Source organism: Protomyctophum parallelum (assembly GCF_964188405.1).
Source record: "Protomyctophum parallelum genome assembly, chromosome: 5".
Lineage (NCBI taxonomy): Eukaryota > Metazoa > Chordata > Actinopteri > Myctophiformes > Myctophidae > Protomyctophum > Protomyctophum parallelum.
This window is the reverse complement of record NC_139702.1, coordinates 51,979,781-51,996,057: the sequence shown is the minus strand read 5'-3', so window position 1 is coordinate 51,996,057 and position 16,277 is coordinate 51,979,781. Positions and strand designations below refer to the sequence as shown.

Here is a 16,277-nt window from a genome sequence, read left to right as displayed (position 1 = left end):
CTATCGGGGAGGATTCGGACGGATCGTTTCGTCGTACGACGGTGTTACGCATGGTAAAATGGCAGATCTGCAAGCTCACATAGCGTTGGGAATGCGATGGAGTGTGGGCTTGCAGATCTGCCATTTTCACCGTGAAATAAGGGCTCGTCCGGTCGTGACGTCATTCCCTGGCTTCGCGAACGTCATTCCTCGCATTCTGGACCCTCGAAAGCTGCGAGCCACTTCTTTTTCTTAAATTCCCCCTCGGATGAACTTACTATACATTATAAATTAAACTATTTAAAGCTACTTTCCCTCGTGTTTGAACGTTAGCTTAGGTAAGGCAAAACGCCATCGAAAATGATCAAGAACGGCCACCACGCTGCGAATGGACCGGGGAGGTTAGACGGCGATAAGCCGGGAGTTTCAGTACGCAGCCCCGAGAAAAGGAAACGCGTCGTCCGGGTGTGGTGTGATGGCTGGTAAGTAATAAACTGTCTCTCTCTCTGACATACATACAGGCATTTCATATTTGGTTTCTCAACATGTATTCGTTTTGATCTTTATAGCCACACATTCGATACTTTACCTTTCCAACGAATGTGTTGGTTAGCATGCTAACGTTAGCCTACTACTTGTTGTAGTTACACTGTAGTAGCAACGTCCAAAACCAATATAATTAACTTTCAGTACGTTTTGATAAAATACTAAAAATAGCCTAAATGAATGTTGTTGTAGCAGTACGGTTGACCAGCTGCCCTTCTAGAAGGAGCAAGGTCCTCTCCTTTCACAACAACGTAGTAAAACAATTAAGGTCATAAGGTCAGTGGGTGTGTGGGTGGAAAAACAGGCTACTGTGCATAGTTTATATGCATAGAATATATTTAATGTTCTTAGATGTTTATGTAACATTCCGATTCCGAGTCAGAACATAGACTTCACAGTGAGTAAATCAAAATGTATTCATCGTTCCACCATTGACCAGGGTACAATTATAGGATACAGGTAGATCTCTGCGCATAGGTTTTATATTTGGCAATACACTCAAGATGAATTGCTAAATCATCTATTGTTTCTTATTCTTATACACATGCCAACCCATTATTAGTGGCAGACACTCCTGTTGTTATTACACAACCTGTTACCAACATGTTACCTCAAACTCATGCCATATGTCTCCCGTCTTTCAGATAAGATAAGATCTTTATTGTCACTGTATGAGACATACAACGAAATTCTGTTTAGTGCAACACAACATATAACAGTATCAAGAGAGGACGCAAAGACAACCTAGCACAATGGAGAACGGGAGTACAAAGTGCCAGGTCGTGATAATTGGTTATGGATGACAACCCAAAGTGGTCATTTAATCCCTTATCTGATTATGTGTAGGAGGTTCTGTGTAAGCTGGGTTGTATGAGTTTAACTTGTGTCTGATAGGACTTTGAACAGATTTGTATTACACACTCGGAAGTAGAAGCATGATTTTATCTTCTCTGTGGGCACCTGTACATTCTGTTTTTCTTTCAGTGTCTGCTTTCACTCCAGGGGGGCAGTCAGACAGATATTTTGTGAAGCCACTAAGGAAATCGGGACTTCCTGAAAGTTCATATAATGGCCTGTTGTGGTGCTGTCATTGGGCCCAAAAAAACCCATAGCTCCAGGCATAGAGCTCCATGTATTTGGGCCCAACTTCACCTAGACTGTATTACCTTAATAAACATGGTCATGAATACTTTCTGCTTCCAGTCACTAGTCTCATTTCTCATGTCATAATATTCTTTTTGGAAAATGATGGTCCAATTTATTTAAAAAATGACCATAAAGTCGTGTATGTTCTGAGGGGCGTGGCTACCGTTTATGATCGCCGTTCGAGTCAAAATAAAAACCAAAGAAAAAGAAGGTGGGAAGTCCTGACTCGTTGTCTGGGCCAGCCAATGGCCAGCTGGGCCAAAACGGATCTAGAAAGATGGCGATTTACAATTCAAGGACTGACTGGCTTCATCTTACATCCATATCAGACCCGGAGAACACTTTGTCCATATTTCTTTACAGTCTATGTTTCACTCAGATGTAGCCTACTCATTTCGGACAGTAGTAGCCTTGCCGAGCCATGAGGCCCATAGGGCAGGAGCCTATCTCCTGTTTCTGTAGCGTGGGGCAGCTTGATGTACAAGTACACCCCCTGGACATGACGCTAGTATGTCGCAGGGACTTACCCCCAATCCAACCCTTGATGCCGAGTGTCAAGCAGGGAGGCACATGGGTCCCATTTTTAGAGTCTTTGGTATGACCCGGCCGGGGATCGAACCCCGACCTCCCAGTCTCAGGGCGAACACTCTAACCACAAGGCCACTGAGCTGGTACTCATTTCGGACAAGCTATTCCCAAAACCATTGCATGTTCTGCCAAATGACATATACGTCTGTTGTGCTTAGTTAGCAGCTAGTTAGTCAAAATAGTATTGAATGTTTCTGGTAAGGAATATTGTGGTCTTCCTTGAGATCACATGGGGTAGCAAAGAGCAAACTGACACTTTTTCCACAGACATAATTTCCAATTCCCTGTCATCGCCTCACACACTACTGTGGGATGCATGTGCTCATAGTAGTGGGTCATGTGAAGTGGTTATAAATAACTAACCTAGAGAACACACTGTCCAGTGACGGTGACATACGACCAGGGAGGGGTCATCCCCTTTTGGACAGCAAGGCGGGAGATATTGAGAGGAAAGTACATTGGGATTTGGGAGAGCAATTGGAGGCCATAGGAAAGAGGGAAAGGTGAAACAGCAGACTCATCTGTCTGACATTGTTTAATGAAAGTGCATGGTTGGCCAAAAGCCAAGCCCATATCCAGCACACAGGGCTGTAGATGATGGATCCCATCTGATATCATCCTGTTGGCTAACTCAGTGACCGTCTAACCAGTTGCTCCTGTCCAGGGACAATATTACACAGTCTTCCACGACCACAACCTACACTGGCTCCCAGTAAAACTTTTAATAAAAGGTTTTACTAAGAGTACACTACATCCACTACAGAATCCTGCTTACCACGTACGTAGAAGGCACTCAATAACCGGGCTCCCCCTACTTCTCCAATCTTCTCCAACATTGTGTCCCTTCCCGTTCCCTCAGGTTCAGTGAAGCCAACCTCCTTGAGGTTCCCCAGGCCAAGTACCATACTTGGGGATGACAGCGCCCTCTGGAATGCACTCTAACCACATTAAAAAAAAAAACGCCCGCCCCCCTTCAAAACCTCACTCAAAGCCCACCTATTCAGGATAGCTTTTCCTAGCTGAGGACCGAGGTCTAGTTAGGATGTCAACCCATGCTTAACATTTATTGATTTTAATCTAGCACTTATGTCTTTATTGTTTTCATTTTTAAGCAGCTTGCAAATCTGATAATGTCTTATTAAAATGATTTAAAAAGTAATGTATTTATATTAAGCAACTTCGGGTACATTAAACATAACTGTTAGGCTTTAGTTGTATGCATGGCTATGTGGCACTTTGATGCTGATGATATATTTTCAGCCAAGAGTTTGTCCAAGCTGGGTAAGAGGAATTTGAGTAGAAGCTTGTGTTAATGCCATTAGAGAGACATGGAGAGAGGTTTGCCTATTGGACACTGAGAGTCACCAGGCAAGTGTCACTAATAAAGCAGCTTGATCTCAGTTCTCCAGGGATATGCAGAACTGTTGTGACGGCCCTCTGGGGCCTTTGCCAGGGCTATTACGCTTCTCTGTTGCAGTGCTGGTTGGAAGGCGGAGTTGGAGGTAATCGGGGGAAGAGTATAAAACATTTGCCCTTCCACTTTCTCTTCTTTCCACCTGGACCTAGCAATGTGGTCCAGGTGGAAAGAAGAGAAAGTTGTTTGGCAGTTTGCCTGCTTTATTGTGTGATATTTTTGTAAATAAAAACTAATTTTTAGTTAAACTCTCTCCTATTTGCCCTTTATTTGTTGTGGCCTAGAGCCTGGCTATAGTACTATTAAATCATGCCAGTGGTAAGACTTTGAGGTGGCTGATTCAGACCCTCGTAACAGCTGTAAAAATCTGGCAACTTCAACTACTGGCAAGGTGTCTTTCAACCATGTACTGGCAAACTCCCAGCTGCTCCAGTGGAGGTCATCAGTGGCCAGTAGTAGAAGACTATGTTTATACTGTAGTTATGCAAGATATGAATGAGTGCAGTGATAGGAATGTGAAGTAGGGTCAAGGGTGTTGGGTTTTTGAGTAATAGCACAGATTCTGTGAAATATTTCTTGAATAAATGCAGATACCATTTCTTGGCTTTAGTTTAGCTGATGCCAATGGGCCAATGGTATACATTCTTTAAATGGAGATCTGCATCTCCATCTGCATTCATGTAGCCTAGCTCAAGGAACTGCTGTTCAGATAAAATACCAGTTTGTTCGTATAAAATGCCTGAACTCCCTGAAGTGACTATTGCGTTTAGATTGCTGCTGTTGTGGACAGCCTTCCATTCTACTACACATTAAGTTTTAAATACAAAATGGATTTGTATTTGTATTTATTTATTTATTCAGCACAATATAAAAAACAACACAGTGAACATATAAATATAAGAAGAGTAAAGTGCTAGGCTGAGGCAAAAAAGCCCAACGGGCTTATACGAGGCCTCTACCGTGTAAATCATAATGAAACATTGTACAAGAGATATAGAATATCCAGAAAACACGATTGCAGTATATAAAACAAGAACAAAACAACAAAACATGATTAGAATTCTTGGTTATCTACATGATTAGAGAAAAGAAGAGATGATACAAATAAATATAATTAAGTGATCTGATCAATTAAGTGGGTCCTAAACTTATGTTTGAAATTATTTAATGAAGTAGAATTTGATGAGATTGCTGTATAGGTGTTCCATAGCTGGGCCCCCCTGCATCTGATGGAGAACTGACACAGACCAGTACGGAACTTTGGGAGATGTAAATGATTTGCCTGTCTCGTATTGAAGTGGTGCACATCACTGTTGAACTGGAAAAAGTCTTCTATTGGATTTTCATATTGGTTAAATAAAAAAAGTTCTTATGGGATTTGTTTTTACTTAGTTGGGACCATGTTTGAAATAATTGTTCTTAATATTGGATTCCTGTTTTTAATTATCTGATTGGCCATACATTTAATCAATCAATCAATCAATCAATCAATGTTGTTAAAGTGTGTCTCTCTCTTTCTCCCTAGTTATGACATGGTGCATTATGGCCACTCTAACCAGTTGAGGCAGGCCAAGGGTATGGGAGACTACCTCATAGTTGGAGTGCATACAGATGGTAAGAACAAACAGTAGTACAGTACAAACACGTGTGTGTGTAAACAAAACATAACATATGTACTCATGATGTGTCCTTGGTCAATTTATGCATTTTAAATTGTCCCTGTTCAACAATGAAATAAATGTTTTGAACTGCAGTCTTGTTGTGTGTGTGACCCACTACCTTTATTTGATATGCATTTTAAATTGTAAAATGTTTGCTCAGTATTTATTTGTATTTATATTGAATTTCATGTCTGTCTTCAGTCAGATTCCCCACAAATAAAGTATTGATCTCTTAACTTGGAACTCCTCATTGACCTCTCATCCTTTGTCATCTTCCGTTCCCCCTCCTCTCAGCGGAGATCTCCAAACACAAAGGTCCTCCAGTGTTCACCCAGTCGGAGCGCTATAAGATGGTGCGGGCCATCAAGTGGGTGGATGAGATAGTGGAGGGAGCACCTTATGTCACCACCCTGGAGACTTTGGACAAATACAACAGTGATTTCTGTGTGCATGGAGGTGAATACTTCTTTGTGTGTTCTGTTTTCGGTGTAGTGACAGGGCAGGGAAGTGGTTCATGTCTGTAGCTGACTGTTCTAAGTATTCCAGATGATATCACCTTGACGGTGGATGGCAAGGATACGTATGCGGAGGTGAAGCGTGAGGGCCGTTACCGGGAGTGTAAACGGACGCAGGGAGTCTCTACCACGGACCTGGTGGGCCGCATGCTGCTCATGACTAAAGCCCATCATAGCAACATTGTAAGACTATGTGTGTGTTTGTTTGTTTTTATTTGTGTTTTCTACTTTGCTACTAGGCAAATCTGTGTGTGTGTGTGTGTGTGTGTGTGTGTGTGTGTGTGTGTGTGTGTGTGTCCTTATTGAGGTTATAACTGAGGTTATCTTTCCTTAATTACATTTTTGCAGGATAACTCAGACTACCAGCAGCACACAGACAACTTTGGCAAGGTGAATATTATGTTCCTGATAACATAATTTGTGAACTATTTTGTATAACAAGCCAGGATGTTAAATGATACAGAAGTAATCATAAATCAGTGTATGCATTTGCTGAGTTTTATGTTGGCCAAAAGGGGGCACTGTCTCTCTTTTTGTCAAAGCCCATGTGAAATGCCAGTCCTAAATGCTTAGGGTTATTCATGTTGTTTTGTTTTCAGGGTCCTAAAGGGCACAGTCCATGGACAGGAGTGTCTCAGTTCCTCCAGACTTCCCAGAAGATCATCCAATTTGCCTCTGGAAAGGAACCCCAACCTGGAGACACCATCATCTATGTAGCCGGGGCCTTCGACCTGTTCCGTATCCTAACATGACCGATACAGGACAGGGGCAAAATGTGACGTTGAATTATAGTGGGTGGGAGCAAGGCAGGGGGCATTACTAAGGCCTGACTCACACCTTCGCATCTAGCATACAACATTGATGCATGCTAGATGTAAAGAAAGGGTTTGTTTACATCTTGCCCCAATGCATTTCCAATGGAAGTCACATGGAAGGGCTTTCGGCTGTGTTTCGACTGCCCCCCCACCCCCTCATACAACACAAATGTTGTGTCAAACCATGTGACTCCCATTGTGTTCATTGTGAGCTTGCATCAGTCAATAAGTCTCATGCATCAGCTATACATCAATCAGGCCTAAGAGTATGTATGTTATGTTGTTGTTTGCCTTGACACCAGCCTTCTGTCAGACATTGGCCATGTTGATTTCCTAGAGACGGTCTATAAACAGGCAGAGAAGCCATACGTCATCGTAGGCCTGCACTTTGATCAGGTAAACACACATGCACATGCACGCAGAATACCGTATTACAAATACATTCACACTGCTGCATCAGTGATGCTGAGAAGAAACATGAAGGCAGTTCACGGACCAGTAGTTGAGATTCTGTCTGTTCACAGCTGACTAATACTAGGCCGATCAGCGTCATATTTGTTGTGCACACTGCTGGAATTAAATTCTGAATATTTCTCACATTATTTTTGTGAATTAAATATCGCAGACTGAGCTCTTGTCCTGCCAGGCTATGGAATACGTGACCTGTCAGGCTATGGACCGTAACTAGCCAATCTTGCACAAGATGTCCATGTACCGTTAATAATGCTATTGTGATCTACCTCTCCACTACAAGTCAGAAGGCTCCACGCTCCATGTTATCACAAACATTAAGCGTTGTAACAGACCCAGAGAAGGCTAAACCTTTATTTTGAAGCACCTGGCCGGAAGCGGAAGCCAGCTCCTTCCGGCTGTCACAAGAGAGGGCTATTCAAGGCCAGCTTAGCATACACAGAGGAATTGTTTGGCATGGACGGACGGCATGACAAACGACTCAAACGAGTCATGTTTGGTGCGATCCCTAGCCCCTTTCGGGACCCTCCATAAAGCTTTTCTGAAATTTTGATGAGTTTTATGTAGGGTCCCTGGTCATAACTATATTTTCGTATGGGAATTCTGGAACGCGGACATTCATATTCTCTCTAAGACCGTATCTGCGGCGTTTGACGGCCTTTTTTTCTTTGAGTTATTCTAAATTCGTGAACTTTAAGTACCTATACATTCCGCTGCGAATATCTCCTGTGGCGCGGAAGCCGTTAAGTATTTTTAATCTTTGTTTGACCGATTTGGTCGCTTTATTTCTTCTTGTTTGTTTACCGTTTATTGTACCGCCTCCCGGTGTGCGGTTGGCTTGTGCCGGCTACGTCCCTGCCTCTGATCTGCTCTGTCATAGCTATAGCGCCACTAGCTAGCCAGATAGGCGGTACAATGAGGTGTCAATAAACAAGGAAGGAAGAGAAGAATCAAAGCGACCAAATCGGTCAAACAAAGATTAAAAATACTTAACGGCTTCCGCGCCACAGGAGATATTCGCAGTATGGGTACTTATACTTCACATATTCAGAAACCCTCACACGAAAAAATGTCGTCAAAGAGCGCGGACAGGCGTTTTCCATGTTGTTTATGTTTTATGAATGTCTGCGTACCAGGTGGCATGGTACTGCTGCAACAGGACGCAATGCTCTGTCGTCAAAAAGTCAGAAACTTCAGTAGCATTGGGTCCTGCTTGGAGGGCTAGTGCGATCCCCATGGACATGTAACTTTGAGAGAACACAAGAATGGACCGAGAGAGACAAGCTGTTCAGAACTCAATGATTTAGCGCCTAGCTGGAAGGGGGAAAAAGGTATTATTATTTGAAGTTTTCTTGTTATTGTTCACTGAATGTTTGTTTAGAGTTTCATCGTTTCCTGATCTGTCTAATGTGGATTATGATGGTTTATGGTTCAGGAGTCATTTTTGTATTCATCAGAAATGTAGAGTATGGGGAATGTGCAATGCATAAATGTGATTTACCGTTATATGAAACTACTGATATATGATGGACTGATATGTGAAGTTTTTGATGCAATGTTGATTGACCTTGATGTATGTATTGTATATTTTCTTTCAGTTTTCACGTTGATTTATTACAATACAATGGGGAAAATCATCAGTCGAGCTACAACTCCTTATTGCCAGCTGGGTCCGCTACATGATTTAGCTGGAAGGGGGGAAACGTTTTCACTGTAGCGGACCCAGCTGGCAATAAGGAGTTGAAGATCGACTGATGAATTTGACCATTTTATTTGTAATCTGTCACCGTGAAAAGAAAGGAAAACATACAAATGCATACATCAAAAGTCAATAAGCACTACAAATGAACAATAAACCTGACAATGCAGCTATAGACATTATACCAAATTAAATCACATTTATGCATTGCACATTTCCCATACATGGCATACATTTCGGATAATGAATACAATAATGCCTCCTGAACCATAAACCATCAGTGACTCCACCATAACACATTAGATCGAGAGACAATAAAACTATTAACTATATTAACATCCAGTGAACATGCAACCAATACAGAAAGATCATCCAAACAAATACCTTTTTCCCCCCTTCCAGCTAGGCGCTAAATCATTGAGGTCTGAACAACTTGTCTCTCTCAAGGTCCATTCTTGTGTTCTCTAAAGGTTACATGACAATGTCCATGGGGATCGCACCAAACATGTCATGTCTGTGTGATTCCCCGTACCGTCCGTCCATGCCAAACAATTCCTTCCCTGTGCATAGCCCTCTCTGGTGACAGCCGGAAGGAGCTGGCTTCCGCTTCCAGCCATACCCTTCAAAATAAAAGTTCGGGGTCTGTTACTCTGGGTGTGTATGAATTGTGATAGACTTTGATTTTGAATAATGTCCTACTAAATATACTTTTGCAGAGTCCTAGACCACTGATTGCTGATGTTTTGACCAATATATTGTCAGAAATGTTTACGTTTCCAAATCAAATAGAAAAACTTAGTTGATAACAACAACAAAATTATTAGGTTTGCAGCAACATGAGAAAATGTCAAAAAAGAATTGCAATAAAAGCATAGAAATAGCAGTAAAGATAAAAGTACTATAATGCCGTACTACAGCAGGCATTGACACTGAAACCTTCGGGCAGGTGGAGTTTGCTTTCAGATTACCCGACGGGGAAAGTGCTCTTTTGAGAGGGGATGCAACCGTCTATAAAGACAACGAGATATCTGTCTAAACAACTGAAGTGACCAGAGCGCTCTGTCTTCTGCTCTGTGGAAGTAAAATAAGAGCACCCTTTACCTATAATGTACGGTTTTCACTCTTGATACACCTAAAAATCACACCCCTGTGAAGTGAGAGGCGCTCTTATCATCGTACATCATGACGTGAATTCTCCATTCATTGTCAATGGGAATTGAATCTTTGTGTAGGACAGAAATTGACGATTTGCTTGTCCACATATGACGTAAATTCTCCATTCATTGTCAATGGGAATTGAATGTTTGTGTTAGACTAAAATCTACACTAATAGCTGAATATAGGAGGGGCTAGCGCCTCTCAAAAATATAAAATCGCATAGACCCATAGTCCTATTCATAGCTATGTAGGTATTTGGCATAAAGTAAGAAATCACACCCATTCTGGCCAATCACAATTTGCGTTCTCACTTTTGTCTTCAATGTTTGTTTATACAAAGACGGAAAGATGGGCATAAAAATAAGTGTTAAATTGAACAGTAATTCAAATTTTACCTGATTTTATAATGGACAATTTACTTTTCGGGCAAGAGGGCATCACCTTTGGGCAAGTAGAACATGACCTGTACTTGCCCAATTGGCAAATGCCTCCGAGACAAAGTGTCAACCTCTGTACAGTAACAATTGCAGCAATATACTGTAGGTGCCTATTGCATACATACATGGGTCCTGTTTCTAAAATAATATATGCTGTATATGTGTTTGTCAGAATCAAACTGCTTTATCTATGATAAAGCTTGGGAACGAGGTTCCAAAGTAAACTGGTGGTCCTTATCCCTGCTCTCTACAGGAAGTGAATCGCTATAAAGGGAAGAACTACCCAATTATGAATGTCCATGAGAGAACACTAAGTGTCCTGGCTTGCAGGGTGAGTACCTACACAGACACATGTACCGGCACTCTCACACGTGAACTGATTGACTTTGTCTAAACTCTGCTGCTTCTGCTCCAATTCACTAATGATCAGAACAGCTACGGGCAAGAACAATGATACTCTGGTGTGCACGCGCGCGCACGTGTGTGTGTGTGTGTGTGTGTGTGTGTGAGAGAGCAAGTTGGAACTAATGTGTTACCACATTACACAAACCACATGGTTACACACCGACATTCCGAAGCCCGATATTCTGACGCCCCACCATCCGACGCGCTCAAATACTAACCCTGTCCCTGTCCCTTAAACCTAACCGCACGCGGAAGCCACGGCATCGGAATGCCACTCTGTTCCCAAACCACACATGTTGCGCAGTCCTAATCTGTTATAGCTATGTTTTGCCAAGACCCATTATATATATATATATATATAATTTTTTTATAATCTTTTTTCACACACACATATTATTTTTTAAACTGCATATTTTCTAGCAGTATTTTTAGTAATGTATGTTTGGTGGCATGGCCCTGTTCTGGGATGAGCAAGCAAAGCTTGATAAGAGTCAACTGATGAGGCAGCTTGCCGGAACCAGCTGAGAATCAGCTGATGCAAGACTTGACTATTGTGACCTGCCTGAATTAATGCTCTGCTCTATGGATGAAATCCTAAACTAAAGTACAGCTCTATAGTCTTAACTAGTCACATTCATGTTCTGAGTCTCACTTCCCCAAAGTTACTACAGCACACTGTAAGATATTTACAGGATTTACTGGAAAAATTGATGTTCAAGAAAGGTGCAGTGTGTATTTGTCAAAATGTCACCCTCTGACCCATATTCCTCCACCAAATGTTCTTTGTGTAGTATGTATCAGAGGTGGTGATTGGAGCTCCCTATGCAGTGGGCAAAGATCTCCTGGATCATTTCAAGGTCAGTTGCTTTCACTCTCATTCCTTTAAAACAAAGCATTTTTTATAGTTATGCCCTTATTTTTTTTTTATGTTTTGTCCCCATTTCTTTAGATGCTTTTAATGTTGTGATGTTTCTTCAGTTTTTATTTTATGCATTTGCTCATTGTAGCACTTTGAGATTGTCACAAATTTAAAGTGCGTTATAAATAAAATCCATTATTATTATTATTATCCTGGAGTCTAATGATACAGTATTATGAGTGCTCAGGTTTTCTGTATTTCTTTAAACGTATTTAGACCACACATGATTCTATTGGGCTCCCAGCTTGAAATTCAGTGTTTGAATAACATTGTCTTGTGGGTTATTTCCTTCATAAAATACATGAAAACATAAACACAGTAAAGGCAGAATGGTGTGCACTGCAGGTGACATGGATTATAAAACCAACAATTTACAGTATATAGAAACTCCACCTTTAGGGCCAACAGTAATTTGCCTCTTTTGTAAGTTGGTCCTTTATAAATCATTCATTTACATTTTCAAATAACATGTAAATTATTAGTAACATGTACAGTGTACATTGACAAGGCCGTATTTCTGAACAGTAAAAAAAAACACACTTTGTGTGACATAGTATTTACATATTATGTGTATAATGGCTTCTTGAATGTGAAGTAGATCTGTAAGAACTGTAGAACTGTAAGGGCCAGGGAATGTTTCTTTGAGAAAAGGATATCAAGTTTGTAACACTTCTTAGTAAACTGAATGCACAGGACATTTGTTGACTGATGACACAACATTCAATCCTATCAGCTGTTGCTGTGTTTGAATGTCCTGTAATCGGCATTATTAGCACAAATAACCTAGTTGAAATAACAGTAAAGTAAACATGGGCTTCTCATAGTTATAATAACACTTATAATTAGTTAGTCCGGTTGTAAATCACCAGGTTGTTAATTAATCAGACCAGCCAGAACAGTTAGGATCAACCTCTCACGCTGTTGATCTTCTGCATTGGGGAATTGAGAGGAAGGGTGGGATTTTTTTCATCAGAAAAAAGTGATATTGAGATGAATGGCACTCCTCTCCAAAATGTTTCAACTCAAGGTGCCCAGAGCTTTCAATCTAAGAATGCTGGACTTTAGAAAGGCACTGGCGGCACAAAAAAGCTTTCTATGGACATAAGCCCTTTGTCTGCCATTTATATCTGTGGTTATTTCATTTCATATATTGTTTGTATGTATATTATACAGGTGGCCCTGGTCTGTCACGGAAAGACAGAGGTGTTCCCAGACAAAGACGGGTCAGACCCTTACGATGTGAGTGAACAATTTATTTTGGTGTGTGATTATATGAGGCCACCCTGATGCACTCTAGTGGCCGTTACTTATCGGCACCACACATGAACAGTCCCAATCCAGTGTTTAAATACATCAAAGAAATGTATGTAAAAACTCTTTTTTAGATTGCAGATATGCAGAAAATACTCAGCCAAAAAGTGATCATATTTTCCGAAGTAGCTGTAAAATTGCCTTGACTAAAGCCAACATTAACCGGCGAAGTAAATATAAGACATACTTAATCTCTGGTAGAAGGGTGAGGGGTTTTGAATGCCTTAAGTATGCATCTGAAATAAACAATTCATTTAAGTTTGATGTAGCATTTGTGGTTATGCCCTCAGGAGCCCAAGAAGAGGGGAATATTTCGCACAATTGATAGTGGGAACGGCCTCACCACTGACGACATCGTCCAGAGGATCATTGAGAACCGGTGAGGGACTCACTCACTGACTCGATCTCTTTTTCACCAAAATATAAATTAGACTAAATGGTTGTCTTTATTTCACTTTGTCCACTTCCAGGCTGCAGTTTGAGGCGAGGAACCAAAAGAAAGAGGCTAAGGAGATGGCTGTAATCGAGGCAATGAGGAGTAGAGAGGAAAAGGAGCAAACTGAGGAAGTAGCTCTGGTTGGTCAGTAGTAGGAATCCAGATTGCAGGGGCAACTGTGTCCAGAACCTTCATCCAACCCATCCTACGCCTAATGTACCAAATCTGGTACACCCAACCTTATGTCAAACTGGACCTAAAGGATGGGCCCAAACTGGGCACAACTGTGGGTGTACAATATTGTACTTAAAACAAGTTCACTGGACTCAGAATATATTGATTCTTTGGTGAGGAATGATCTTTTACCTGATGGGCTTGGTTCTTTCAGTCCGTCCACTTGGACCATTCCAGCCCAAATCTGATGAAAATAAGGACAGTGTCACGCCTTCTCTTCTCTGCAGAGAAGTTGTTGCTTTTAGGTTGATGGAGTTTTAATCTTATCTCGAAATCCTACACTACCTGTCCATAAGTGTGTTGAGTTTGTAATTATCCATAAATTATTCACATGTTTTTTATTTTGCTATAATTTATGTTTTAACATCATTATTTTTAATCCACTTTAGTTTTGAAGGAATTAATCCTAGATGTGTATTCAGCAATTATTAATAAGATCTAATTTTAACATATCAAAATTAAATCATGTTATTTAATGTCCACAGAGGGCACTAGTTCCCTCTGTTCTCCATTGTTGAAGAAAATCTCTTAGGTTTGATTATCTGTAATGCAATTTTAACAAGTTTGATTTCAACCAAATGAATGTGTGTATGTGCAGGGATGTGAGTGTGTGCCTGAAGGATGGACATTTTGATTGTGTGTGCTGTAAATAATAGTAGTGCCTCATTGCTTCAAGTATACCAATGTACGGGCTGTGGATTTTAACCTGGTTGGGTAAAAGCAAAAAAACAATGTACGGTCTCTATTCTAGTTTCTCAACAGCTTGCATCGAGGTCAGTGGTTCCAAAACAATGCTGGTAGTCTTAGTATTTATGGTTTTGACCGCACAGTGGGGGTGACAGTGGCTATGGGGTAGAGTGACCGGAAGTTCGAACCCGGGCTCCCCCAGACTTAGTGCCGAAGTGTCCTTGAGCAAGACTCTGACCCTTAATTGCTCCCGATGTGCAGGTTGGTGCCTTGCATGGTTTCCTCCGGCATCGGAGTGGGTGAATGTAATGCACAATCTCTGTGAATTGCCTTGGATAAAGGCGCTATATAAATGCACCATTTACAGTCATTTACTTGGTTTCAGGTCCCACAGACAGCTAGAATGACAAAGCTCATGTCAAAAAATGAATGAAATTGACTGGCAAGACAGAAACCACATTATGGCTTTATGGGACATGTTTGAGAGAATGAAAAGCTCCTCTAATCAGCTGTGTAAAGAGTATAAAGAATGCCACAACTGGGGAAAGGGGGTGCAGGTGCGAGTAGTCTGACTGAAGGTGATGCATGCAGGTTGACTGCTATTATTTTCACGTTTTGTGTTGCAGTGGGATGAGTGAGTGGTGTGGTTTCGTTGGGAAAATTGTAAATCTAATTTGTGCAATACACCAGACTGTGATTATAAATAAAAGGTTATATGGCTTGGCTTGTTTAAAGTCTATATACACAATAGCGTATCGTATAGTGGTCTTTGCTGGATCAGGCGAGCTACGGTTCGCTGAGTCAGTGAAATGAGGCCACTGCAGACTCAGACACTCGGGAACACAGCTAAACCCTCCCGGTCCGGTCCCATTCACTGAGTGAACCTCATTACGAACACAAAGGGCCTTTAATCCGCGACCCACGCACATCATATGGATTATCTGCGTCGCGACTCGCGAGAAACGGCTGTAGCCCATCTGCAGGGATCGACACTGGCAAACCGGGGACCCCGTGGGGTTGTAATGTATGTTTACAAAGTTTACGACCCTCGTGGGTTGTAAACGAGTTTTTAGTTGAATAGCACTGCTGGGCACTCAGGTGTCACATTCTGTCTTTGGAAGAACGTCACTTCCCATGGAAGTCCCAAACTTTCACAATATTGAATAGTCTTGTTACAGAGTACAGACAGAGGGAGGAGGGTTTTCACGAGGCTAACGGTGCACACTTTTAAACCCTGTGGCGCACTGTGACATAAACATTTTCACAAGTGGACGGTCCTTAGACGATTATCTGACGAGCAATCAGAAAATAGGTGAGTGGACGGTCACTGACAACCAACCGACCCCTGATTTATCAAGTTGAAGTCTGTCTCAGACTCCCAGGTAGGAGAGAAACTTCGGGACAACAAGAAAAGCAGCTCAATCTGCATGTTTACCCGCGCCCCGGGGACATACAGGGATATTTTAACGCTTTGAGTAGAAAAATACTTTAGTTTTAATCTGCTAGCATTCTTCCAACTAGAGCCAAGTTTCGCACAACGCCCACTTGGTAAATATTGCCCCGATAGGAACATGAGGCTTTTGCAAACCGGGGGGTGATTCCCTGCATCGTATCGCCGTTTCTAAGCGGACGGAGAGGACATGGGACAACATGGGACTGTGTCTCGGTTCCGAAGTAACGGAGGAGGAGAAGAAGGCGCGGATAAACAGTACCAAGATAGACCGAGACCTCTATGAAGACGCTAAACGGGAGATGAATGTGGTGAAAATCCTTCTGCTAGGTGAGAAAATCACGGATTTATTTGTTCCACCGGCCTAGTTATGGGACAGGCTGTCAACTGTTCCTTAGACATTTAG

General features: G+C 41.7%; 2 protein-coding genes across 2 annotated transcripts in view; both read left to right on the top strand.

Annotated features, from left to right (window-relative positions):
• The first annotated feature begins 179 nt into the window (after window positions 1-179).
• Window positions 180-14,070, top strand: pcyt2 (phosphate cytidylyltransferase 2, ethanolamine). Its single transcript, XM_083764794.1, has 12 exons — window positions 180-461; window positions 5,199-5,287; window positions 5,629-5,790; window positions 5,881-6,032; window positions 6,198-6,239; window positions 6,449-6,587; window positions 6,978-7,060; window positions 10,683-10,760; window positions 11,626-11,691; window positions 12,927-12,992; window positions 13,355-13,443; window positions 13,535-14,070. The coding sequence occupies exons 1-12, from the start codon at window positions 340-342 to the stop codon at window positions 13,650-13,652; spliced, it is 1,206 nt and encodes a 401-aa protein (XP_083620920.1). The 5' UTR covers window positions 180-339; the 3' UTR covers window positions 13,653-14,070.
• Window positions 14,071-15,520: 1,450 nt separating this feature from the next.
• Window positions 15,521-16,277, top strand: part of gnav1 (guanine nucleotide binding protein (G protein) alpha v1) — a 34,943-nt gene continuing 34,186 nt past the window's right edge. The window contains exon 1 of the mRNA XM_083764969.1: window positions 15,521-16,201. Within this exon, the coding sequence (XP_083621095.1) occupies window positions 16,072-16,201 (130 nt within the window). The 5' untranslated portion in view covers window positions 15,521-16,071. The remainder of the gene's footprint in view (window positions 16,202-16,277) is intronic.